The sequence below is a fragment of the Lissotriton vulgaris genome, chromosome 11 (genome assembly GCF_964263255.1).
Source record: "Lissotriton vulgaris chromosome 11, aLisVul1.2, whole genome shotgun sequence".
Lineage (NCBI taxonomy): Eukaryota > Metazoa > Chordata > Amphibia > Caudata > Salamandridae > Lissotriton > Lissotriton vulgaris.
In genome coordinates, this window is record NC_141699.1 from 356,537,632 (window position 1) to 356,565,452 (window position 27,821).

The window sequence follows — 27,821 nt, forward strand, 5'->3', positions numbered from 1 at the left end:
TATTATTCTGCAATGTACCGTATGTGTGAGCCCTCGGGCTCTTTGTTGACCTGTAATTGCCTTTTTCCATCAATAAAGGTCTTCCAAAAATTAAAAAAAAAAAAAGAAGTACAGCGAGTAGACCCCTGTACCCTGTTCCTGTATGGGAACGAGTTCTATGGCCCCTTTTTGCAGCATGCTGACAACTTCTTTCTGCAATAAGTCTATGTGCTCTGCGGACATAGGACGGTGGCTTGGGGGTATGTTGGGTGGAGTGGAAGTTAGCTCTAGACAATAGCCACACTGAATAAGTTGTCTCACCCACCTGTCTGTGGTAATGCTCTCCCAGACTGGCAGGAACTGTTGTAATCGCCCCCCGACTGGTGTTACATGGTCCGGGGGCAGTGACAAGGCGTCACTGTTTAGTATTGGCGGAGGACCTGGTGTTGTTATTCCCTCGTCCTCTGCCTTTGGTGCTGTTGCCACGGTATCCACCTCTATTATTTTTATTATAGGTGGTTTGTGTGCTCACTTTATTGTATTGAGTCTGTTGTGATGCCTGGCCTCGTGTGGCTCCTCTGTTACTGGAGCGACGAAAGGAACCTCCTCTGAACTGTTGGGACTGCAAGGCACCCATAGACTTGGCTGTCTCCGTGTCTTTTTTACTTTTTTCTAAGATTGTGTCAACATCAGGGCCAAATAAAAAAATCAGGGTTCACAGGCTGATTTAGTAATGCAGTTTGAATCTCCGGCTTGAACGCAGAGATGCGCAACCAAGCATGTCTCCCGAGCATGACACTTGTGTTGATGGCCCTGGCTGCGGTGTCTGCTGCGTCTAGGGCACAATTGATGGATGCGTTGGAAATGAGTTTACCCTCCTGTATTAGCATCTCAGCTCCCTCTTTGTATACCTCAGACAAATGTTGTAGCAGTTGCTCTAGCGTGTCATAATGCGCCCTATCGTATCTGGCTAATAGGGCCTGTGTATTAGAAATTCTCCAGATATTAGCTGCTTGAGCAGCCACCCTTTTCCCAGAAGCTTCTAATTCTTTTGATTCTTTGTCTGGAGGAGGAGCATCACCCGTAGTTTGTGAGTTGGCGCGCTTACGAGCATTTGAGACAACCAGAGAATCTAACGGCAGCTGTCCCTTAATATATGTAGGGTCCACAGGCGCTGGTCTGAATTTTCTTTCAATTCTGGGGTTAATAACCCTTGCTCTAGTGGTTTCTTTGAAAATGTCCCCTGCGTGTTTAAGGACACCTTTTAGCATTGGCAAAGTTTTAACAGACTTCTCTGAAGTGGAGAAAGTGTCAAACAGGAAGTCCTCTTCAACGGGGTCAGCATGCATGTCCACATCATGATTTAGTGCTGCCCTTTCAATTAAAGCGTTGAATGCAGCTGTATCTTCTGTTGGTGAAGTTTTTACAGGATAAGAGGGGGTATCAGGAATAGTGTGCGATTCCCCCTGGTCAGCAGGGTCTGTCCAGGCTTGAGTCTGGTCATCCTGATCAGTGTCCGCAGGGTAATTATATTGTTCATAATCGTCATACCCTATATCTTCAGCAGTGGGCGTGGGTGAGTTTGCAGAAGTGTCTTGGCCATGGTACCTCACAGTTTCAAAAAGGACAGGTGATGTTGCAGAATCCCTTTTCTTTTTGAGTGGAATTTTGTATGATTCCAAGGAGTTTCTGACCTAATTTTCCTTTGATAAATAGTAAGCCTACCAGATTCGGAGTCAATATGTAGCTTCGACTGGTCATCATATGAGGGCTCTTGGTATATAAGGTCTTCTTCTAAAGGATGACGCCTTTTCCCTAATGACACCTGTTTGGGTGTTTCAACCCCAGGTTTTGGATCGAGCGCCTTGGGGCGTGAAGTTGGTGGCAGTCCGAATTTAATCGCCGGCATAGTGTCTTTAGACAGACTGGCCTTCTTCGGCGCCGCCGCCGATGTAGGGTCGACCGACTTTGCCTTCTCGCCAATAAGTCTTTGGCCTTGCGTCGACTTCAGTGCATGTGGCGTCGGAGGCGCGCTCTTCTGCCTCGACTCAACGTGGTCCTTAGAGGCGCTTTTGGATTTCGACTCGAGGCCTTTGACGAGCTGTGGCCTGTCGACCTGATGCTTCGGATCGAGAATCTTCCGAGACTCGAGTCCCTTGTTTGTGTCACTGTCCACTGGCGTCGACTTCTTCGGTTTGACGTGCTTAGCTTTTATGGCGGACTTCAGCACACCGATCTTCGGTTCAACACTTTTTACTTTTGACCCCGCAGGGTCGTCGACACCCTTTGTCTTCGTCGACTCCGATGGGTCCGAGCTTTTAGACCCGAAGACTGTTTTCAGCAGTTTCGGTTTCGATTTTGACTCGATGGCTTTTGGTTTCGTTTTTATCAGTTGAACCGATGGCTCATGTGATGTATTCTTAGCCGGGCCTTGACGCGGGGCTATAGAATGTCCTCGATGATCTTGGCTAAGGCCTTCCGGCGATGCCTCGACCTGAGCCTTCGAAAGCCTTTGAGTGTCTGTTTCGGGCCCTGTACCCACTGTTGGGCCTGGTTCATCGCTTGAGTTGTCATCAACGGCTCCGATGGGGGATACGTCGTCCCTTACCTCAGCGACATTTTCTTCTTCGACGTTGAACTCGTCGTCTTCATAATAGGTGGAGTCATTCTCCGAGCCGGGATCTGACAGGTGTTCTGGATTCTCTGTCTCGACGTCCTCATCGTCGTCCTCGTCAAAGATATTCACCGGGTCGGGCGCTGGCTTCGACATAATTTGCCTTGCTGCGTGTCGGAGTCTAAGCGTCTTCTTCGACCTGATTCGAGCACAAGCTAGACAGTTGTTCTCATCGTTCTCTGGTGATAAGCACTTGTTGCACTCGGGTGTGCATTGATTTGCGGGTACTTAGAGTTGCAAAGGGGGCAACGTTTGAACAGGCTCCGTTCCATCGACGAACGGGCCTCCGGTGTCGAAAAGGCCACGCGGCGCTCTTCGACATCCTGCTTCAAGAAGAACTGGAACAAGAACTCGGCACCGATCGAAACAATACGACGACTCCAAAGGCCTTTTGGCCTTTAAAGAGTTTCCGAACTTGAGTAAATTACAGTACATCCAAACCCAATGGCGGAAAAAATCAATCTGAGGATGGAGAGGATGCCCATGCGCACTGTAGTCCGGGGGAGGAGCCACCTATCTCGTGATACTACGAAGACTCTTCCAGGACAACAATGTGCAATCATCCGGACCCAACACTAGGCGGCGATCTATGCAGAGATATGAATTCAGCAGCCCACATGCCTCGTACAAGTCTTTAGTACAACAGGTTTGTTAATGTGGAAATCAGATGGAGCCTTGGGTATACATTTTGGATTTGTGCAGAGGAGAATTCAGTCGATTTTTAATTGCAAGAAGGTTCCTTTATTACAAAAGCCTGAATTTCACTGACCCATCTGGCTGAGGTCAGGGCAAGAAGTAAAGCCAACTTCCATGACAGGAACTTGATCTCAGCTGAGTGAATTGGTTCGAAAGGGGGTTTCATCAATTGCGAAAGAACAGTGTTCAACTGCCAGGCCAGATGTGGAGGCTTATAGGAGGACAAACTCGAAACAGTCCTTTGAGGAACTCTTGATTATTCTAGAAGACCACAAAGGTGGAGAGGAAAGTGATCTTCTGTACCGGAAAATGGCAGCTAAGTGAACCTTTTTTGAGCTATGTGCAAAGCCTGATTTCGCTAGCTGTAAAAGTTAAGGTAAGACCTGCTCTGGAGAGGAGGACAGCTGATGTATACCTGCTTGATGGCACCAGATGCAGAAAGGCTTCCATTTGAGACGGTACATTTTGTTGGTACTGTCCACCCTAGATCTGGCCAAGATATCTCGACATTCCCCGGAAATGTTCTAGTGCTAGAACTCATTGAATTCAGGAGCCATGCCGATAAGTGTAGGTTCCTGGGATCCGGTGTAGGATCTGCACCTAGTTCACAGTTAGAAGATTAGGACACACTGGATGTTTGAAGTGCATGACCTGTGATAGAAGCAGCAGCTTTGTGTACCAGCGTTGGCGTGGCCATGCTGGAGCAAGGAGGAGCAGTTTGCCTGGCTCAATCATCTTCCTCAGGACTCTTGGAAGAAGAGGAATGGGGGAAAGCGTAAGCAAAGATGCTGAACCATGCAATTGTAAAGGATTTCCCCCATGACCCCTGTTGGGGATGCCAACTTGCATAGTACCAGCATTTGTGGTTCTGGGGAGTTGCGAACAGGTCCAATTCTAGTGAGCCACATCATAGGAAGATGTTGCACAGGGTTTGCTGGTGCAGTTCCCATTCATAGCACAATGTCGTGAGCCTGCTGAGTGTGTCTGCAATCGTGTTCTGATGTCCCGGAACGTATTCTGCTGGGAGGCAGATTCTGTGAACCATAGCCCATTCCCATAACTTCTGTGCTTCCCTGGAAAGCTGGCGAGATATGTTATTTATATAGTGCATCATTGCGATACTGTCCATACGGACGAACACTGATGAATGCTGAATCCTGGGAAGACAAGCTTGGAGGGTTAGATGTACTGCTTTTAATTCCAATAGATTTATAAGGGATTGACTTAGAGTCCGATGCCACTTGCTGCTCACTTGAAGCTCTTGGAGATGAGCTCCCCATCCCTCCAGTGACGTATCTGTGGTAATCACAAAGGGTGCCGCTATGTCTCGTATAGACAGCCCTGCTGACAGATGGGTTTCGACTTCCCACCACTCCAACGCCTTTAGCATGCGTGGAGTTATCTTAATGATGCAGTCAAAAGGGTGTTTGGACTGTTCCCACTGCTTGTCCTGTTCCTCCTGCACAGGTCGAATTTTGATGCGACAGAATGAGATCAGGGTATGCAGAATGACTTCATTCCCAAGAGAGACAGTCGGACTGAAAGATACTTTTTTCTTCTCGTGGATTTTGTGAGCATGAGAAGCCTGTGTTGGTGTTCGTCCGCAGGATAAACCTTTAAGCCCACCATGTCTCACTTGGTTCCCAGAAAGACTATCATTTGCAATGGGCTCTGTCTGCATTTTTGCAGATTGAGGGTGAGACCCAGCCGTCGGAAGAGAACTGTGCAGGACTTGGTAGACACTTGTGCTGCCGATTTTGGAGGGGTCTTTATCAACCAGTCGTCCATATATGGAAGACTTGATGTTGATACTGCCTGAGAAACTCTGCGACTGGAACAAGGCACTTCGTAAAAATTCTGGGCGCAGATTTGAGTCCGAAGGGGAGCACTCTGATCTAGAAGTGGCACCCGGCAATCAAAAACCTCAGGTATATCCTGTGTCTTGCATGAATGGGTATGTGGAAATAAGCATCTTGGAGAGCTAATGCGGTCATGAAATCGAACTGGTTTAGGAGTTTCAGAACCTCCGAAACGTGGTCATCCAAAAGGATTGTTTTTTCAGGTAGATGTTGAGGCTTCTAAGGTGCAAACTTGGTCGCCACTGCCTTAGCTTCTTTCTGATTAAGAAGAAACAGGAGTAGAAACCTATGCCCCTGAGGGCGACTTGCACTTTCTCCATTTCCCCTTTCTTGAGCATGGCTTTGTTCTCTTGTTGAAGAACTTTGAAATGCTTTTGGTGGAAGGGTTGTGCCAGGTTTAGTGGCGATTTCTGGATAAACTCCAGTGTATATCCAAATTGCACAAGGCGAAGAACCCACTGGTCTGTGGTAATGGTTTTCCATTGGTGAAGGTGATTGGAAATCTTGCCTGCGAGATGCGAGGTTTTTGATGGGAGAAATTGAGGAGAATGCAGTGGAGGAATTGGAGCCGGAGCATGTACCACATCATTGTCGACAGAAAACATCCTTGCCCGCCAGTCCTAATTTTCCCCCTGTTTGATCTGACATATGATGTCTGATGAGTTTGTCCTTGTCTAGTATGCCGGGTAACTGTATTGTTGATACCCTCCCCTACAGAAAGGGTGGACTTTCCCTCGGGATCCTCAAATAAGAATTTTCCTGAACTGCAAGGTCCCTAAAGCCTTAGCGGTATCCGTGTCCGCCTTTATTGTTTTAAGAGCCTCCTCCACCTGGCTTCCAAAGAGGTCCTCTCTGTTACACGATAGGTCCAAGATCTTATTCAGAATCTCAGGCTGGAATGAGGTGGCTTCAAGCCATCCTGTTTTTTTTTTTTTTTTTTTGAAAACCTTTATTAGACAGTATGTGCAAACAGATACGGGCCTACAACCCACAGGCCGGCCTCGACAATAAAAAGGCACATCAGCAAGCAGTTAGGCGACTCAGCAGCATATCAGAGCAGGCACGATTAATCCGAGTTACACTATACATAATTGTGCCGCCGAGAGGTAGGATAATGAAGGTTTAATTTTAAAGTTTTTAAATGAGTCCATAGCAGTAAAGGTCAAGAAGGATCCGAGTCAAAACAATACAATTAGGACAGAGGTGGGCAACGATCAGCAGAAAAATCAGCAGGCATTATCCGCAAAACAAACGGCTGTAAGCAAATAAGTCAGGATAGAGGATGAACACGCAACATAATGATCCCCAGTCGCTACCCGCAAATACCCAATCCTCCCCCTGACCCAAGGAAATAAGAAAGGAAAAGAATAGAAGATGAAGAGTAAGAAGAAAAAAGGAAAAAAAGAGGCCCATAGGAACTGAAACGAACAAAGAAATAACCCCCCACCCTACACGCATGCAGAGGCTACGGCCTACCCCCCCCTAGCAGTGTGTCTGTCGCCCCAAAAGAGTACCCGAAATTCAGAAGAAAGAAAAAGAAGAAAAAAGAGAATCACATAAGACCGGAGGAGGGCCAAGGAAATAACCAAAGCAATCAATACTTTTACCCGCGGCCACCCAACCCTGGACCCCGACCTAGCACCTAATCAACATGTACCTCCAACAATTATCATTTACAGCCCCAGCCATGCACGCAGCAGGTTACAGCAAAAGAAGAAACATCCTCAGCCCTGTCCCCTCCGAACCGGCATGACAACGGAGTCCAGTTCTAAAACAGCACACATGGACGGAGAGGGCAACCGTGGAATCCATTGCAGAAGTCGAGGCGCTCGGGATGAATCAAACTGGCTTGGAGATCGGCCACAAAAGTCAAAAGAAGTCACCACTGCCTGTCCGAGGAGAGTACAGTAGGGAGCAAGACGAGGCGAGAGTTCCAGCGTAGCAGCCTGCCGATGCGCGAACAGCAAGTCCAGAAGGACGCAAAGAGGCATGCCAGCAGAGGACAAAGGAGATGAACAACATGGCGTCCGAAGTAGAAGCACCGGCCATCGCGAAGGATCATTATCGCCAAACTCCTTCAAAGCAAATCCGGAGAGTGCTGCAGCGGAAACTGAGGCTCGCCCATCCGTCGCCTCCACACACTCCAGGGCAGGTAATTCACCGTAAGCAGGTTGAGGATGTGGCGTAGTGTGCAGCACTGAAGGACCATCATGGCCGGCTGGAGAAATCGCAGCAAGCCGGGCCCCCAAACCATTGGCAGTGTCACGAAAGGCCAACCGTAGGTCTTCCAGAGCCTCCAGGATATCCCGAAGCCCCAGCGGTGTATCCAGAATGGAGGATGCAGCATTGACCCCCGTCCAGGACGAGCGGCAGCAGAGCGCCTCAGAAAGCAAGTCTCCCTTGTCATTCATCGACACTCGAAGATTCTGTAGAAGATCTGCAGGGCTCAGCTGGGGCAGAGACATGAAGGTAGCCGATCGTAAGGAAGCTCCAAATGTGAAGATGCCGGCAAACAATGAGCCCCCGAGATGAGCAGGGAACTCCACTGGCAGGCGCAGGGTTCCCAATGCGGAAAATGGCGTCCGCTACGGAGGAGAGGCAACAAAGAAGCAGTCCAGGCCACCTCCCAGCCAGGCAGGGATACAATGTAGAAGCGCCGGTACAATGTTTCCAGGCGCGTTGGGTTGCCGAGCGGAGGGAAGCGCTGCGGCGAAAAGCCCAGCGCCACACTGCAGATCCAGCCAACCGGCTCCTCCTCCACCACGGCTGCCGCTGTTGTTGTGGTCATTTCCGGCCGTCTCCCACAGGCAATGGCCCGGCTGCGGTCACTCGAGAGGCCGGGAAGTACACAGGGACTCCTCACCGCCGGAACCGCTCCGTTTTCGCCGAGAGTCACAGCAACGTGATCAGGAGCATCTCACGAGTAAGCGTGGCGCATGGAGGTACAGGATGTGTGGCAGGATAATGAAGAAGGGCATAAGGGTCGGCGGAGCCGAGAGACTAGGCGGCCATCTCGGCTGCAGGCTAGGCTCCTCCCCCCATCCTGGTCTTTTAAGAACTGCTGCACCTGCCAACTGCCTACAGCCTGTGATGGTGACGTCTATGGCAGAATCCATAATTTCATCGGATGCGCTTTCTCCCTCATGCAGGATATTCTTTGCCTCCTCTTTAGCATCCTCTGGTAGCTGATCCAGATAAGGGGCTATGTCAGACGACATTTGGCGATTATACTGCCCTAAGATTGCCAGAGAATTCGCCTCTCTCGCTATTAACGCTGACATCGAAGAGAAACGCTTGCCATCCATGTCAGGAGGAGACAAATGAGGCGCAGCGGATTAGTTGAGCGGCGCCTGTGCAGCTTGCATGACCACAGAATCCGGTTTCGGGTGTTCTGTGAGACACACTGGTGCATTATCCACAGCCTTGTATTTTTTGTCAAGACGTGGGAGCACCGCTGGTATAGAAGCTGGGATCTTCATGATTCTAATACCCTCCTCCCAGATGTAATCAATAATTGGTATAGCCCCGACAGACTTTTGAAACGGTTCTTTAAAAGTCATAAAGAAAACAGACTGTTTCGAGAGCACTAGCAAAGCAAATCACTTTGCTGCACGTTCCAAAAGGTTATGAAACCCTCCTATGTCCTCTGGCAGGGAATCTACTGGAGGAGATGTTGGTGAAGCAGGCAAGAAAATCGAATAATTGTCCCAGTCCGTACCCGTGTTGGGAAGTTCTCCCTCTTTCCTCTCTTCATCCGAAGAGATTACTTCCTGGTAAGGAATGGACTGCGGAGTATGAGGAATGGACTGACAACCTCGTAGGAGGGAAGCGCTGTACGTGTGACCCCATTGGAGGTGGAGATTCGGCAATAGGTCTTGCAGGTGGGAATCGCCTGTTGTAATCCTCTAGCATAAACTGAAGATCTGTGAGCATGGCAAATGGCATTGTGACTATGTCCTGATGATACTGTTGATGTCCCATCTCAGGTTGGGTATAGCAGGCCTGACCATAATGATCTGGCCACCAACAACGATTTTGGTGACAAAGGAGTCATCATCGAAGAGATAGCTGCCTTTGACATCTGTGTCGCCATCGAAAGCGGTGGGCTCGACGACGTGTTCACCTCCGGTGAAAGTTTCTTTTTTAATGACGACTGTGTCTTTGCCAACTACTCGGGTCTTCGTCGACTACTCGGATCTTCGTCCACAACGGAGCCTTCGCCGATGACGGGGTCTCTGTGGATGGTGGTGTCTTGGTCGACGACAACTTTCTTATCGACGGGTCCGTCCTCACCAGCACAGATTTCTTCGCCAACGATGTTAACGATGACAGTCTCAGTGACATTTCCATCAGTGGCCTCACTTTTAAAGATGACAAAATCTTCATCAACGCCGCAAGAGGGATGGCGACAAAATCAGGGCGACGATAGAGAAGCCTTCGATGATGAGAGGGCCATGGAGAAAGATGTTGGTTTCCCTGAGGTGAATCCCCTCGTCAACGAGTGAGTCGACAGACCCTTCATAGATGGCAGACAACTTGACGATAGCTCTGAGGAAGGCTTTTTGAATGCCAATTTTAGCCCAGGAGGTGGGGTTTTAGGCTCGGATACAGTCTTTGAAGGCTGTTTTCTCCTGTAAGACCCTTTCTTGCTCTCTGTGGAAACATCCTGAGAGGATTTCTTAGCACATTTGGCATGGTGTTCCTTATCAGAGTGTGAGGAACCCCTTTTCCTTATGAGTGAAATTCTTGAGGAGGTAGACTGCTCACTCTCAGAGTCTAACACAGGATCACTACCTGGTTTTTCATCTTCTGGAGCCAAATGAGAAGCCGTCCCTCATGGTCCCTGAGAGCTTTGTTTGAAAAAGTGCAACAAATTTTGCAGTCTGACGCCTCATGGGCTGGATATAAACAGTTTTATGAGGGTCTTCCACCTGTAGACTCTTCATTAAATAGGTGACACTCTCTGGAGTGTTCTAGAGGGTAATGAAAAATGTCCTAGCTAGCGTAACGGAAAGTTTCAATTCTATTAAGGACTCGGAGGCGAGGATTATGCCTTCTTTCTTCACTTTATTAAACAGCAGGCAAGCGGCGGGTCTGGTGGTCATCACCCAGCTTTGGAGGTCCCAAGTGTGGTTTCCGGTTCTTCTGGAACTTTCCTGGGATTTTCCAATTCTACTCCCCCACTTTCAGACTCTCCTGTTGAGTCCGACAGGGATTCCTCATCCGCTGGTAGCCAACAACTCTGAGGTTCATGGCGTGGCGGATTTCAGGGGTGGATGGGACGCCTCAGGCCTTTCGCGAGAATCTGTGTCCTTCATCTCTAAGGCATGGTAGACAGTACTGTTAAAAGGTACAGATCCACATGGAACAGATGGACCCGTTGGTGTATGCGACGGGGTTTTGATCCCGTGGTCGCGGAGGTTATCCACATTGTGAATTTCTTAACTCAGTTGGCCTCTGACGGTCTTGCGTATCGATCGGTTAATACCTTCCGGTCGGCCGTATCCTCTGGCCATGTTCCAGTGGATGGTGCCCCCGTGGGAGAACATCCCCTGGTTTGTCGCTTGTTGCACTGCATTCGCCTCTCCCTTCCTCCGGAACCACGCTACTCCGCGCTCTGGGATGTTAACCAGATTCTAAACCTGTTTCTGTCTTTGCAGCAGAATAAGTACCTCTCCAGAAAGGAGTTGACGGCGAAATTGGCCATGCTTCTGTGTCTCATTTCTTGCAGACGGGTGTCATATGTGCGTGCTTTAGATGTTACTAGCTGAATTTTTACTCCAGAAGGAGTGACGTTTACTTTGCTCAGGCGCACTAAATGCCATACCAGATCCATTTCATATCCGGAATTTCCCGATTCCCCGAAGCTCTGTGTGGTCCGTTGCCTCAAGGCGTACGAAGAAATGACGGAAGAGCTCCGCCCACCTAGAGAAAGGCAGCTTCTCATTTCTATCCAGAAGCCTTTTAAGGCTGTTTCCTCCCCCACCATTGCCAGATGGGTTCAGTGGGTGATGCAGGAGGCTGGCATTAGCCTGGCGCAGTTTGAAGCTCACTCCACGAGAGGAGCCATGGCTTCGAAGGCTTTCAGTCTGGGAGCTCGTTTGGAGGACATTCTCAATGCTGCAGACTGGTCCTCAGATTCCACGTTCAAGAGGTTTTATTTCAAGCCAGTCTTGAACATGGCTCAGTTGGTTGTGGGCAAGCTTTGAACAAGCATAATCCTCGCCTCCAGTCGGGACATAGAATGAAAATTTTCCTAGCTAGCGTAACGGAAAGTTTCAATTCTTTTAAGGACTCGGAGGCAAGGATTATCCCGCCCTTATCTCCGTCGGAGGACGTCCCTCCCCGTATGTCAGTAAGTAATTTATCTGCTTATGTATATGGGTTTCTATGAATGGTCATGATTGCTTTGCATTGTTCTTTTGCAGGTAATGGCTATTCAGTCCCTCTTTGGTAATTTGTTTTCCTTGTCCTCAGGCTCGGATTCCAACAAACAGGATTCCTGAAGAGCGAGGTGAAGCTGGCTACGTGCTCCGAAAGAGGAAGAGAGGACACTGTTGATGGACTATAGAGACCTGTCTTGGCCCTGATTGGACACTGATTATGTTCTGTGATTGGTTGTTACCATCAGTTTTGTTGACTACTCTTTCCCCATTGTTGCATGGGAAATGTAGTCTTTATATATCTTCGCTGCTGTTTAATAAAGTGAAGAAAGAAGGCATAATCCTCGCCTCCAGTCCTGACATAGAATTCATGCTGATTGGTTAAGGCAAAGTTTGGTCTCTTTTTTAATAGTGACTATGATAGGTTAATAAACTAAGAAGCCCAGTACTTTTCTAGTCTATACCCATCAGTCTACTACTACTAGAACGACTATTTTTAAGTACCAGGGACTCCCATCAAGACTACCCAGAATGACTCAAACATGTGAATCTATGAAAGTTCCAATACTATAGTAACTGTTGCAAACAAGAACGCAGGTGGAGGGGAAACTATGATAACAATGTAAAAGAAAAATATAAATCTCTGCTGGCAGATTATAAAAAGCTTATAATGAAGGAGAAGTCATAGTACTTTAATAATTTCATTAAAAAAGCCTGTTGCACCTCCAAAGCCCTTTTTCAAGGAGTCTCCAAATTCACCTCTTCAGCAGTTAAGAATGTGGGAAATATGAATCAGGATTTCGGCCATTCTCTAGCTTCATTCTTTCTGAATAAAGTAGAGGTTATCTATAATAAACTCACTTCGAATATAATAACAAAGGACATTTTTCTTAGGTACAGCAAGAAGGCTTCATTCACCGAATTTAATTTTCTTTCAGTAGATCAAGTTAGACCGGTGGTTCGCTCTACTAAATCTGGGTCACATCACTATCCGTGTCCTCCTGAAATTGCACTCCTGACCCGGTGGCTGCCCAATCGATGTCTATTTTTAATACCTCATTTAGGACAGGTGTCTTTCCAAAAGATTGGAAAGTTGCTTCAATTCTTTCGTCGCTTTAGAAAGTCAATATGAATAAACTTGATCCCAATAGTTACATACCAATTTCCAGGCTGCCCTTTCCAGCTAAAATACTGGAGAAAGAAATGAATCGTCAATTATCGGCCTTCCTGGATAGTAATCAGCTGCTGGATGGCGCCCAATATGGATTTCACAAGGGGTATTCTGTGGAATCTGCTCTTATTATAGATACAGAGATGGTCAGGGCCACAGTGACTGGTGGAGGCAATGCTGCCTTCATTCTTCTCGACTTTACCACGGCCTTTGACATGGTCAATCATGACCTTCTGTTGGAAAAGTTGGAAGACTTGGGTATAGAAGGGGCAGTTTTGGCCCTTTTTAGATACTTTCTTACAGAAAGAACCCAAACTGTGTCCATAGGCGATTTCACATCTAAACATTTTCCTTACCGTGCGAAGTTCCCCAGGGCTCCTCAGTGAGTCCAACTCTTTTCAATCAATATGTATGTTACTTCGCTGGCGGCTCTGGTCAAATCTTTTGGTCTATCAAATGTCTCATACGCGGATGACACACAAAAAGTCTCTCTTTCTTGGAATGGTCATGACATAAATGAGACGTTCTGTAATTGCATGAGGGAGGTCGGGGCATGCATGGATGTGAATTGCCTTAGGTTGAACTGTGCAAAAACGAAGGCCATCTTATTTGGGAAAAACACCTCCTTTTGGAATCCCTCCTAGTGGCCGGACAAACTGGGTTTGCTTCCGGTTCCAGTGAAAAAGGTGAAAAACCTGGTAATCCTGATTGATGACAGACTGATTTATAAAGAACAAGTCAGTAAAGTAAATTCTACAGCCACCTTTATGCTTCGTACGATAAGTAAAATAGAACTATTTCTTCCCCCAAACCTGCTGAAAACAGCGCTTATTTGCCGTGTGAAGTCCAAGTTGGACTATTACAATGGACTAAATGTTAACCTACCTAAAGCTCCCTTGAAAAAACAGAAGATTCTACAGAATAGAGCGGCGAGGATGCAGATGAAAACCCAGAGGTTCCAGTCAGCCTCACAGGCTTTGGTGAGCTCCCTGTGCATCCAAGGATTTGTTTTAAAGCTCTCTGCTTCAGGGACAAGGTGCAGCCTTCTTAATAGAAAAACTCGGAAGGTATGTTCCTAATAGGATTCTTTGGTCCAGCACAGACAGATATCTGGTTGTGCCACCCTACAAGCTCTTCTCCTGGGGAGGAATGAGCTTTATGCTCTGTACAACTCAAAACTGGAATTGGCTTCTATTAGTAATAACATCTTTCTCTCTTTAGAGTTTCCGCAAGCTTCTAAAAATGTGTCTCTTCACTAAATTCTGTGGTCCTCTTGTTCTTTGCTTCTTAGCACCGAGACGCCTCAGGGTAATTGTTTGCGCTTTATAAAACCCAAACCAAATCAACTATTCTACAGCCCAACAAGAGATTTAACGTTCTTTGGTTACCGTTACTCCTTTGAGGACTGGAGTAAGTGAAGAGGTGTGGGGGCGGACAAAATTGAAATCCTGAATACAGGCTCACAAAATAGTGGCAGAAGTCTGTGAACAGGTAAGTGCTGACTGAGGACAAACATGGGCTCAAGCAGTACTCTGCAACAGCCCAAATCAACAAGCATTTGCAATGCAATAGGTCTCGCATTGGTGAAAGTTAGAGCTACTGGCGATGTAAATGGCAATGTTTCCTACTTATTTTTTTTTCTGCAGTCGAGTGGTTGTGGGCATGCATGAGCTGTTTGATGTTTACAATCAGCAGGTTTGAAAACATCTAAACAAAAAGCAAGCTAATAAAGCGGATGGATCAGGAGGCAGGAAGTGAAACCAAAAAACCTGGATTAATCACAGCTTCCGATCTTAAGTAAATTGTGTGATACCATGCCCTTCTCAGTTAATTTAAAGTGTGTGTCGCTGCTGGAGGAGCAGTATGGAGGATATATGACATCACAGCGGGGAGGCTTTATGACCTCACGATACACGCCACTATGACGGCACAGGAGCCTTATTACAACACAGCGAGTCTTTATGACATCAGAACACATGGTATATTGACAGCTTGGGAGAGGACTTCAAAGTTGGAGCTTTATGACGTCAATGCAGGGATGCTTAATTAGAGAGAAGCTTTGTGACATCACAGCAGCTGGCAGCGTGACTTTTCAGCATGGGCTATTGATAGGCAGTATGACGTCCCTGGGCAGGCTCACAAGGCAATCTGTGACATCACAGCAGGAGGAATCCATTTCACCACAAAGACGGGCATCCGCTGCATCACCACAGCAAGAAGAATCCATGGCACCAGAAATGTGGCCCTTCGTGACATTATCACAGCAGCATGGGTGACACGGATTAAAAGACACGCTGCACCTGTTCTTGCTGCAGAGCGATTTTGATGGCACATTGATGTTCCATCACGTGCAGGCCAGCTTCAGATAATGCCTGAGCTTGCGACCTAATCACACCATCACAAGAAACAAAGCACGAAGAAAGCAAACAAGTGTAACTTTCCAACAGCTCATGCCCATGTACCTGCTCGCATCACGTTCTCCAATTAACCTTTGCTCCTACAATTGCTCTAAGGGCAGCTCTGTCTGGCGTCTCTCCCACGTGCCAGTCTCACAATAGTTGCACACACAGCAGCGCAACTACGTCATCCTACCAAAGGGCTGAGAAGGCTCAGACAGAACGCGAATGCAACTGCGATGAACACTCAGAGAGTAGTAACTTTGGGAGGGCTCATAAACATTTACAATGCATTTCCCAAACGTATTACATTTCTAAACCACCTCCAGAATAATCCTCGTCTGTGGTATAGCTGTGGGAAAGTGAACGAACATTCCTAGTATTCGTAAACAGTGTGTGTAAAAGGAAAACGAAAATACAATTCTATTTTTAATATTTTACCAATGTCACATGCTAAATCTCTTAAGCTTTGGAAGCGCAAATGTTGTACCAGAAACGAGCATATGCCAGGAACGTATGTAAAAAAAGAGTCTCTTGAACACGATCATTATGCAGGTTTACTCTAATTTGCCTGAAATGCTTCCCAGTGCTGCTTTTCTACTTAAACGCCGATCTGGAACGTAGGCCATAACTCAGAACCAGTAGTGCGCTCGCACCACAGAGGAGTGGGGGTGGGAATCGAAACCAGTTGTGCGCGCGCACCACAGTGGAGCGGGGACGAGGGAACCTGTTGTCTGTGCCTCTCCTGCTGCGCATAATAGACACCGATGGGAATGGGAGAAGCAAAGGCGGGACATGCGCCTGACTTTGCCCAACTGCGCGCTGTATTTTTTTTTAAAAAGCACGCTAAAGCCAATTGCCGCCGGAGAAAGCAAATCCAGACACACAAGCGTGTGGTCAGCTTTCTGAAGCCCAAACACGAGGTCTTGTGCTGCACGAGCAGTGCTGCGCACTGCAACTCTAGGCGCGAGACCTAAAAATGCCTGCCCCCCCCCCCCCAATTCTTTGGAAAGTGTGGCAAATAGCATCACAGACGATGGTGGCTCAGACTGACTGAGTCAAAGTCCACTATTCTGGCCTGTGTTATCAACAGAGGGCCTTTATAACCTTTGGGACAAACACAATGGTCACGTGTAATGCCTACACAACAACTTGCCAGAGGTGAAAATACTTATTAGCACATTTCCAGTTAGAGACATTGCTTTTGTAGTGATAATTGTGCCAATTACACATTGCCAAACAGTACACCTTCCAACACAAATTAACATTCTAGTGTCGGTAGCCTTGGTTGTTACAAGTGTTGTGTTTAAGGTTTCATAGAATTTATGGAACTTTTGGGAGTAAAGTTGTAATGACTGATTGAATACACCATATCTTTGGACAGTCTAGTGTGAGATGAAGCAAGTGTTTATTGTATTGGTACATTTCCTCTTTAGGGGTAGAACAAGTAACTTGATTGAAGTCACTTGATTCAATGGGTGTGTCAAAGTAAAGCAGATAGAAATTAGGAGGCATATTCACACACCAGCAGTGTCACAGTTTTGCTCAGTGAGTCTAGCATCACACTAGCTGTTTTAACCGTCCAAGTGACCCTGTCCATCTATACCTTCTGATAGCACCCAAGGTCGCCTGTCCGCCTATACCTCCAGTTAGTGCCAGCAGCGGCTCCTCTGCTATTGGGGAGGAGCGTAGCCCCCACCGTCAGCAGCCCAAAAAAATCAAAACTAAAACAATAATAAACGCTTGTTTATTAATGTTTTATTTTTGCTCTCCAAGCCGAGGCTTGGGAGCGGGGCCAGGGGGATGACAAGCACTGTTATCAGTGCGCATGACTGTTTGGCCGGCCATCTCAGGATGGCAAACAATCATGCGCACTGAAGCTCTCACCAAACTGAGCTGCGTTGCGGGGTTGGAGAGAGCAGGCACAGACTCTAAGTCTAACTGTGAGCGCAACTCAAGGGCGCTCAGGCTAATCCTGACGTTGCTCTCATCCTGCCAGCAGCATAAAAACAGTGGAATGGAGCGCAATGCGGCAGGTAAGTGTTTTTTTGTTTTTCTTTATTTGTCTCATCATTTGTCCATCCCCTAACCCCCCGCCACACCACTCTATTGAGACATTGGTTGCTACTGGGTAGGGCATGCATTTCTATGCCTCCCCTGAAATTCAGAGGAGCGGCATTAGCAATATCCCACCTATTGGACAAAAGTCTGTTTTACCATTCTAATGCCAGGCCTTGAATATTTAATATCTGCAAACGCAGTGGAGGGCTTTACAGAGAACATGTTAAAGATTAAAGATACAAATAACATGAAGAAGTTAACAAGGTGTTGGGGAAAGGAAAGGGAACATGGAATTGCAACAGAGAATGGGGCAGTACATTTGAAGAGGTGGCAGATTAGACAGGAAATCTCTTTGAAGAGATTAGTCCTAAATGAAAGGCTACATGAACTTATTCGGATGGCTCCAGGGGATGGAGTTCTAAATTCTTGGGGTCAGGAAAGACATGGCTTGTTTGATGGTTTTACTTTTCCTTTATTTAGAGGTTTTAAGAAGGAAGTGTTTTTACCCTCTGTGGATCTTTCACCATCAGTTGTACTGAGTTTGTCTTTGAGGTAGGACGGAAGGCCAGCGTGCATGACCGTGTGGGTAATGAATGGAATTTTGAAGTTAATGTGGGCTTCAAGAGTCAGTGTAGCTGATTAGGGATAGGGGTGGTATGGTCTGACTCTGACTTTTTTGCATTAGGTACGTGCAGGCTGCTGTATTTAGGGTTTCTTTGAAAGGTGCAAATGATCACTTCAGTGGTCCCGGAAGAAGAGTATTGCCTCCCTCGATGAGTGAAAGGGCCAGGCATTGAACAACAACCCTTCAATATGCAAGGGGAAACAGAATTTGATTTTCCTTAGGAGGTGTAGTTGCTTTGTGGCTGATTTGGCAAGTTTATAGATATGTGCGGGTAGGTTAATGTTAAAATCAGTGATGAAATCAAAGGATTTTGCGGATTGTACAAGAGAGGGCTGATATTTATGGAAGATGGTAGTTGAGCTCTTTTTTTAACTTAGGCAGGAGAGTTGCTTGTATGGAGTAGAATTAACTCAGCTTTGTTTGGGTTCAATTTTAGAGAGGAAGCAGAAATGTATTTAATTAACTTGTGGGAAAGCGGGAGCACTGCATCCCTTTCAGTACATAGGAAGACAGAGGTGCCAGTGCAAGTGTGAAGTATATTGTCAAGAGAAACTGTGCGGCATTGATGGACACTGAGCTCAAACAGATGCAATGCAGTCTCGTCAGTAATATAGGACAAGTGGGTTCTGCGTTGTGATTGTGTTCCCCCTTCTGAAGGATATTTCACCGACCCTCAAAAATATTAATATGGGCGATAGCCACCTCGTGAGAGAAGTTTGAAATTTAGATCCTGGGTACAAGAATCGAAATGTCGATGAATGTCAGATCCACACCGAAATGCAGTTTGACTGTGTTATGCTTGTCCTAGGGTTTAAGAACTACAGCCTGCTTGTTCATGTGGTTGTGAAAGTTGCTTCTGAAATCCACATATGAGGAGAGGGAAGAGGCTATAGGATGCGACCAGAGCTGCTGGGGATCCAGACAATTTGCTCTGTAAACACTGGGACTATTTGCAGAGATGTAGTGTATGGATACAGAAATATGGCGCGAAGTGAGAGGGGCCAACAAGTTTTTCGCTTCCTGTCAGACTTGCTTTTCTCTCTCTCTTCGCATCTCTACACACCCCAACAATAGACAGTCCTTTAAAAGGCGTTGGTATACTCTACCATGGTTCACGCCTAGAAAATGTTGTTACATACTTTGAAGAGTCTGTTTGCCAATATGTCCTTGATGTTCAGAAAGAGCAAAGGTACATTTTGACATTTGCTGGGCAGGCCAGCTGCTACCGTCTGGCATGCAAAGGAATACAGGAAAGCCTCTTAGACTAATTCCACACTCGGTGCGTGCCTTTCTTACAAATCCTTTAACTTGCATGGGCACGATTTCTATTTGGCTTTTGTACTAAAACTCCAGCTTAGGAATATACTTTTATCTCGCAAGAAATCCACTCGTACACTATTGCACGGCGAATTATATGGCGATTTCTACCATTATCCTTTTAAATGCTAAGCTAGATTGTCCTACGGTTTCAAAAGGAAATTTAAGAAACCATCCGTGCTGCATGCGATCACAAACTAACAGAATATCAACAACAGTTAAGAGAGCTGTGCAGTGAGATAAAATGTGCTTACCAAATGTTCTATGTGGTAAATTTATTTTAATGTGCTAGTCGACTTGTTGGTTTATTTACATTTGCATAGAGCAGTTTGTTTAAAGTGTACAACAACTGATAGCATCAGTACACCCAGAACACATAAGGAAATGCGAGAGACTGAAAATGTTCCTTTGGCCTCCTTTTGAAGAAGAACGGGCCGCCGCGCTGCCCGCGGCGACCCGGAAGCTCTTGGCCGGCCGGCCAATCCGCTCGCGGCCGACCGGAAGTCCCGCCTCCTGAGGTCCGGGAGAAGAAGGCCTGCCGGCGCATGGAGCGCCCTGCCGGTCCTGGGTAGCCCGGGTCCCCAGGAGGGGGCCCGGGGAGAAGTAGGAGTGTGGCGCCTGTTGCGGGGCTCCTCTGACCAGAGGGAGCCCCGATCCAGAAGAGGAGACGCGCCGTGAGGAGCAGAGCGCGAGAGGAGCCCCGCCGGAAGAGAGCAGCCGGTGAGTGGGGCCCAGGGCTAATGTGAAGTAAGAGTCCCCCGTAGGGGACTCCGTGCCTGCCTGTGTGTATGCCTGGGGGGGAAGGGGAGGGGGGGGGGAGTGTGTGTGCACATGTGTGCGCGAGGGAATTGTGTGCACATGCGTGACTGAGTGTGAGTGAGAGAGAATGCGAGGCAGGGGATGTGCACGGCGACGTGCTCGCCCTCAAGGAGGAATCTGAGACAGCGAAGCGCGTGGGCGATCGCTGTCTCACATTCCTCCAGACACGCCAGCAAAAGATGTCTTCTCAGACAAAGCCTGCTTTTTACGTCTGCTCGACCTAAAAATGGTTTGTTTAGAAAATAACTGCAGATTTACAGAGCAACTAAAGGTCGTGTTGTGCTTAGGAGTGAAATATTCTGTTGCCTTATCAGTAAAATGGACTAGTCTGAACTGGTTTCCTTCAGAGAATAGGCAAAATTCTATTTAATTTTCAGTTAACTCAGACAGAAATCCGGTTCATAAACATCCGTCTTATTTAGTACATACTTAATTTTCATCATATTTACCTGTTGTATATTGTGCATGCAACTGGAATACTAAAGCGGCTAGTCTTGTCTCTGTAAATTGAGCATTTGACAATGGTGGATAAGGAATTAGAAAAAAATCTGTACCTTCAAACACTCTCGAGAATGGGAAAGAAAAATCGCACAGCAATTGCTAAGAACATAACCAGTTACTATATTAATCAAACAAAGATCAAGACAGCAAAGCAAGTCACTTTGGACTTCAGAAAACATACAGCAAACAAATGACCACATGGTGTTTAAAACTCTGAAAGCATGCATGTTTCCTTAACGTACAAACACACCAGAGAGGAAAATATAAAAAGAAATGTCCAGTTCTCCTTGACCTAAGTGGGCCCTTGCCAGATGTAGGTATTTTGAATCCAGGAAAGTCCTACATTTTGACAAAACGAGTAAAGGCACTATAGGAATAGCGTTCCAGAGAGCAGACCACTGAACCAACAGTAATGGTACAAAGAGCAATATGTAAAAATTAGGGATCATGGGAACTTGCTAACATACTAATTTAAAACCATGCCTGCCATCTGCAAAACAAAGCCTTACCCAGCTCCGGGGGCTACAGGATTGGCAGCAGCGCCCAACATTGGGGCGGTACTTTCCTAGAAAAGGAGTGACGTTTCCTATCTTCATTCCAAGACGTAGAGATAGGTCATGCACCTGAAATAAAACATATAAATACTTGTGATCAATTTTGACACATAAAATAGCGTAAAGAGCATGTCACTGAGGCAGGGGAGAGTGTGTAGTGAAGCACGGAAGAATAGACTATACTCTGTTTCAAAGAAATGACAATCAGTCAACCTCCTCTGCCTCTAACTTCAGGGGCATGAGGAGTCTGGGAGGATGTAGATGACCAAAGGGAATGTGTTCTGGCAATAAGAAAATGGTCCACGGGAGGATCTGTCATAAACATGCCAGTGACTGAAGGAAAGACAGCTGAAGACTCACAGTAAGGGGCTGAACAAGACTGGAAAAGGAATAGGCAATACTTCCCATTGTGTTCCTAAATGATCTTTGATTCTTCCCACCCAATACTTATCACTACTGTTATCTTTCCATGATATCAGAGTTTCCTCTTCAGAGACCCGCTGCCACTGAAACACCACACCCAAGTACTAAAAAATATGGAAATCCCAAGAGTTCTACAATACGTACTCTGCCCCGGCGTAAAGGTTGATGTCCAATTTGTGTTGACAAGAAGACATCCTCATCTCGCCCCATCACTGCTAGAGTTTCAATTTCACAGTCTCCGCAGTCAATCCACTCTTCCTTCTCGACACACCCTGGTTATCCTTGCTGCAGTCGGAGGGTTCACAACCCGATTCTTTCAAGAATGAGCACAGATCTAAAGAACAGCAGAGATAAAAACAACTCTGAAATGTTTGAATTAATGTCAATCACGGATAATTGCTCTGGCCTGTAATCAAGCTTTCTTTGCTCACTGCACCACTCTAGATAGGGACCAACCTCCAGCAATTCCAGCTTAGTCCTGCTCCACAAAGGCAGCCTAGTCAAGCCCAAACTATCAGGTTACTCCCACCAAATGGATCCATAGCAACACTATAGTTTTCTGCCTTATTGGGCATCATCAATGAGGTAAATGTTGCTTTACATAGCACAGCCCTCGTATCTGGGAACACCAGTGACGTTTAGGGTGTTTCACTTTGAAAAACAAAAAAGTGCCAATAACCCTAGGCGCAGTGGGTGGCCCCTGACATTTTTCCCCTCCTTACTTTCGCACAGGGGCTCTAGCTGGATCTGCCTTTTTTGGGAGGAGTACAAAAAAAACTAAAAGAGCTCAGGCTGCTTGTATACCCCTTCAGAGGGGATGTGGTTGCCTAGAGGTTTGGGCTGGGCTGCTCCTACTAGAACACGACCAACCCTGCCCTCCTTACCTCACAGAGTAAGATGGTTTGAGCATGCCATACGAACATAAGTTACTTACCTGTAAACTGTGGTTCTCCAGTATTGGTGTCATAGATTCACATGCTTGAATATTCCCCGTCGTCGAAGTGGGAGTCCCACGGTACATAAAATAGCAGTAATATATGCATATATAAGTAAAATTATTATAATTATAAAAAATACATATACATATATATAAAATACAGTAAACTCAAAAGTACCATAGAACTGAATAGGCCCATAGAAAGCCTAAGGGAGAAAACTCAACTTGTTAACATATCAGTGACATTATGTTTTGGTCCAAATTCCAGCCAATCAGGCTGCAGTTCCCTCTAGAACCTTCTCCTCAGAAGCCCAAGACTCAGATTTTCGTAGCACAGAGTAACCAAAGTGCCTGAGGAGAAGGGAGCCTCTGAGGGGAGGATGGGAGGGTCGCATGTGAATCTATGAAAGACACCAATACTGGGGAACCACAGTTTACAGGTAAGTAACTTATGTTCTTCTCCAGTATTAGGGGTGTCTTTCATAGATTCACATGCTTGAATAAGAGTAGAAAGCAGTAATCATCATATAAGTCATAAAGGTAACAGTAATTTCAAGCATATAATAGACATATCATATTAAGAGAGATAACCTTTATGACAGGAGGCGGGTAGCAACAGAGGCTCACATTTAATGGAAAAGATTCCGGAGCACCGCTTGTCCTACTGCTGCATCTTTTGACTGCAGACAGTAGTGCTTCGTAAATGTATGGCTGATCGACCACGTAGCAGCTCTGCAGATGTGTCGCAGAGGTACCCCCGCAAAAAGGGCAGTAGAAGCTGACACAGCTCTAGTTGAATGAGCACGCACTGGAGCTGGAAGAGGCTTGCCAGCTTGCTGATGACAAAAGGCAATAGTGGAAGAAATCCACCTAGTAATAGTTTGTTTGGTAACAGGTTGTCCTTTAGAGGCGGGGCCATAGGCCACGAACAGTTGATCAGATTTCCTGAAGGATGCAGTGCGCTGAATATAAAACTTGAGGCAACGTTTTATATCCAGGGAATGTAATGAGCGTTCCGCAGGAGTTTGTGGATCCGGAAAGAAAGTCTTTAAAATGACCGGTTCATTGAGATGAAAATCACTGGGAACTTTCGGAATAAATGTAGGATTAGTACATAGTGTAACAGCCAACTTTGAGAACTGTAGAAAAGGAGGTTGAATTGTGAAAAGATACGAAAGATATGCTACGGCTACTACCCAACATCGATTTCAACACCTCCACCGATCTACTCGTCTCGTTTGATGTAGAATCTTTATATACATCAATTCCCCAAACAGAGACTCTGGAAGTGGTGGGCACCTTACTACAAGAGAGGGATCTCCAATCTATAACTCCAGCCGCCTTCATCATGAACTTAGCTGAACTAGCTATGAAAGAAAATTATTTCAAATTCGAAGACACTACCTATCTCCAGATATCTGGTACCAGTATGGGTAGTGTCTTTGCTCCTAGTTTAGCAAATCTATATGTTCATGTTTTAGAACAGACCAAGGTACTCAACCAGGACAACCCCCACTATGTATCGCTTCGAGTTTGGAAGCGGTACATAAATGACATCTTTGTTGTGTGGAGAGGTTCTGAGGCTAGTGTGCTGGAATTTCATAACTGGTTAAACTCCTGTAATGATTTTCTAAAATTTACAGTGGAATTCAGCAAGACCGAGTTACCCTTTTTGGACCTCTTGGTATTGGCAACAAATGAAGGACTTACAACAGAACTTTATAGAAAGCCGATGGCACGGAATGCGCTCCTCAATTTTGAGAGTTGTCATCCTAGAGCTCTCAGGGAGAATTTGCCCTTTGGGCAATGTCTCAGGCTTAAGAGAAATTGTTCAACAAAGGAAGCCTTCGAGAAGCCTTCAGAGAAACTGTCTGAACATCTGCGTGAAAAGAATTACCCCACTAAAATTATCCGTCAATCAAAGAAAAGGGCATCGAACAACAACAGGGACGCCCTGTTGGACATTGCTATCCCTAAAGAGAGAACTAAAAGGATGACATTTGTGAACACTTTCCACACAAAATCCAACCAAGTACGTAAAATCATAACAAAGCATTGGTCAATTCTGAATACGAGTGGGGACACTCTACCTGTCCCTCTTTTCGCTTTCAAGAGAGGACCTAATATAAAAGATCAACTGGTCCATACCAGAACAAAAAACAAATTGACCAGACAAGTTGGAACTCTTTGGGATCTTCCGCCTGTACAAGGGCATCATCCTTGCAGCAATTGCTCCGCATGTCCTCAGACATCAAAGTCAACCACGGTAGACATAGGAACAATGCGCCCATGGCAACAGCGTAAATTCACCAATTGCAATAGTGAAAACACCATTTACCTCATCACCTGTCCATGCCCAAAAAGATATGTGGGCATGACGACTAGGAAGACAAATATTCGCATTGGTGAACATAAAAGCACTGTTCGCTGCCGCAAACAGGCAACCCGTTTAAAAGCTCACTTTTTGGAAAAGGGACATGGCCCCAATGATTTCACATGGACCATACTGGAGCAGCCCAATATACCGGACCACTGTCCAGATATAGGCAAATTTTTGTTTAAGATTGAACAGAAGTGGGTCTACAAGTTGAATAGTGACAAAGAGGGTCTCAACGAACCCATACCTTGGATGTCACTACGAGGTCACCGCAATAACACGATATCTAATTGTGATCCAAGTGAGCCCTCTTTATATGTATCAATACAAGAACATCTGAATGTATATATTTTTTTTACCACCTCCATAGTTCCACCAATTCACTATGGTATACACATTTTCATATAATGTATAGGCTTCATTAACACAAACAGGCCTAAGTTTCAGGTACAATAAAAAACATTGGGCTCCAAATGGGTATTTTTTCTGGATCCTCGGCGTCCAAAATTGTTTGGCCATCTAATTATGCTGATAACTCTGCTTACTACTTTCACCTATAATTTCTTAGCCATTTAATATTACTGATTGTTTTCATCATAGTATGGATTTTGAAACCGTATCTTTGTCTTTTATTTCAAACTCGTAACAAACAAATGGGTTCCCCTGTAAATATGCGGCATGAACATGTGCAAACAGCTTAATAAAAATGAGCCGGCAATATTAGGGCGTTCGATAGACACAGTTTCTCCTACACGCGACTTGAGGAAACTACATTTCCCAGTTATGCCTGCGCGCTCTGGGCCGCGTTTGAAATAGTCGCTTCCTCTTCCGTTCGGTGCCTCCCCAGTATAGCCCAGAGGGACGTTGGGAGACACCGACGGAGAGGTAAGCGGCTGGAGGTTTCTCCATTGCATGCGCCGGTACATGTACGAGCGGCGCTTTTGGGTGCATTCTGCTGACAGTAGCGAAAAATAGTTGGTGGCAAATAGAGGAGCTGCCGATCTTTATAAGAACTGAGTTGCCTAAGTTTAGGACAGGCATTTGTTTGCGATTGGTAAAGACGTCACAGGCTCTGTGTAATCTAGCCGATTACGGCTCCCAAGCAAGCGCTCGCTCGCCGATCTTTGTAAGAACTGAGACGCCCAAATTTAGGTTACTTGGCATTTGTTTGTGAATGGTAGACGGCACATGCTCTTTGTAATCTAGTCGATTACGGCTCCCAAGCACTCGCGTGGCAATATTTATTTGGGGCTAAAGCGAGTGAGTTCTGTGTGATATACTTCTTTGTGGAATACAACTTGGACACAGTGCTTCCTCTGTTCATTACATCATAAGAGAGGTAGAAGATAACGCGATAGGAAGCAGCAAAATACATAGGTTTTGTCCGCCTCTGGCATCATATATTAATAGTGACTCTGGGGTCCACCAAATTTTCATATGTGTATTTTAAACCCAGAGACTAGAATCCTTGTACGTAATTTGAACCTTTGATACACAATGTTATACGTGTACATCTGTTGTATTGCAATGAATAATATTGAGGTCATTAACTTTGCTTTGAGATATATGAAACCAAGAACATCACATGCTCTTTATCTTGCCTTGAGATGAGTTGGTGGAGTGTTTTCACGATTGTGTATTTTGCTAAACAGAGCGGTGCTCCTTATTTACCTGAGCTGCAGCCAGGTGAGGTGAGGCGCCATCCCCACAGAAATTGGGTGAGTGATATCATGTCAATCGAATTGTTAAAAACATGATCACAAGAATATCACTACTACAGAGTGCATTCTGTGACGAATTTGTTAGTTTTTCTCTTTTTCTTTCCTTGTCTGCATGACTATTTTAAATTGTGGTGGAGAAATTACACCTGACAAACAGGTGATATAATTCCTTTTATTCCCTTTTCTTCACGTTAATGTACAGCAGTAGCAACAACTAGGTCCTGATGAATGCATAGGATCAACTCCATATATATGCAGAAACATGTCGACCACTTGCCGTGTAGATATTATGTTAAATCTACTTTTTTTCACCTTACTAGTGTGACTGTTTGTGCACTAACTCCTGGCTAAGGATAACCCAAATGATGTAACAGTGGTGGTACAGAGAGACAACTGATGGGAAAAATTCCTACCCTGATTGCATGTTGCATTTATGTGCGTTTAAATGGTGTTTATATACAACTGTGTTCAACTCACAATTTACTTTCTGTCGTGTAGCGGTTTGTCTAAGAGAGAAACATGATTGTGACTCCTGGATACCTTTTGTTGTAATTGGTTGAATTGTGAATGCCTGAATGTCACTGACATGCCTAGATGACGTCAAGGCGAGCAATAGGGCAACTTTCCACGTGAGGAACTTTAAGCTTGCTGAATGGATGGGTTCAAAAGGAGGTAGGAGAAGCCGAGACAAGACCAGGTTTAAGCGCCAAGTAGGTGGAGGATGTCGAATGGGTGGAAACATTCGGAAGAGACCTTTGAAAAACTGTTTAATAATTGTAGACGAATATAGTGAGGAAGAGCCATCATGGCGGAAGCGGGATAGAGCCGCTAGAAAGACCTTCAGAGTGGAGTGGGAAAGTCCTGACTTCGCAAGGGATAAGAGGAAAGGCAGAATCTGTTCTGGTTTAGCGGTCATCGGATCCAAGGCCTTGGTGTGGCACCAGACACAGAAACGCTTCCACTTCAACTGATAGGTTTTAATGGTGGAAGGAGCACGAGCGTGCGCGAACACCTTTCTACAGTCTGCGTCGATGTTTAAACGCGCAAATTCATGGTGCTCAGGTTCCAGGCATGAAGTTGGAGGTATGCTGGATCCGGATGGCAAATCCGCCCCTGCTGCATCATGAGGTGGTGAGGCAACGGATGAAGCGGAATTGGCTCGCTCTGGGAGAACAAGAGAAGTTCCGGGAACCATGGGCGCCTCGGCCACTTGGGTGCGATCAAGATGACTTGACTATGTTGAAGCCTCATCCTGTGCAACAAGCGTGGAATTAGAGGAAGCGGAGGAAAAGCGTAGCTGAATGCGTTCAACCAGCTGATCGAAAATG

General features: G+C 46.0%; 1 protein-coding gene across 2 annotated transcripts in view; it reads right to left on the minus strand.

The window, feature by feature from the left end:
- Positions 1–27,821, minus strand: part of GPAT2 (glycerol-3-phosphate acyltransferase 2, mitochondrial) — a 1,776,577-nt gene that overhangs the window by 1,471,465 nt on the left and 277,291 nt on the right. For both annotated transcript variants that reach the window (XM_086944751.1, XM_086944750.1), the window contains exons 2-3: positions 21,603–21,792; positions 20,991–21,104 (exon numbers count right to left, since the gene is read on the minus strand). In XM_086944751.1, the coding sequence (XP_086800877.1) occupies positions 20,991–21,104; positions 21,603–21,668 (180 nt within the window). In that variant the 5' untranslated portion in view covers positions 21,669–21,792. The remainder of the gene's footprint in view (positions 1–20,990; positions 21,105–21,602; positions 21,793–27,821) is intronic.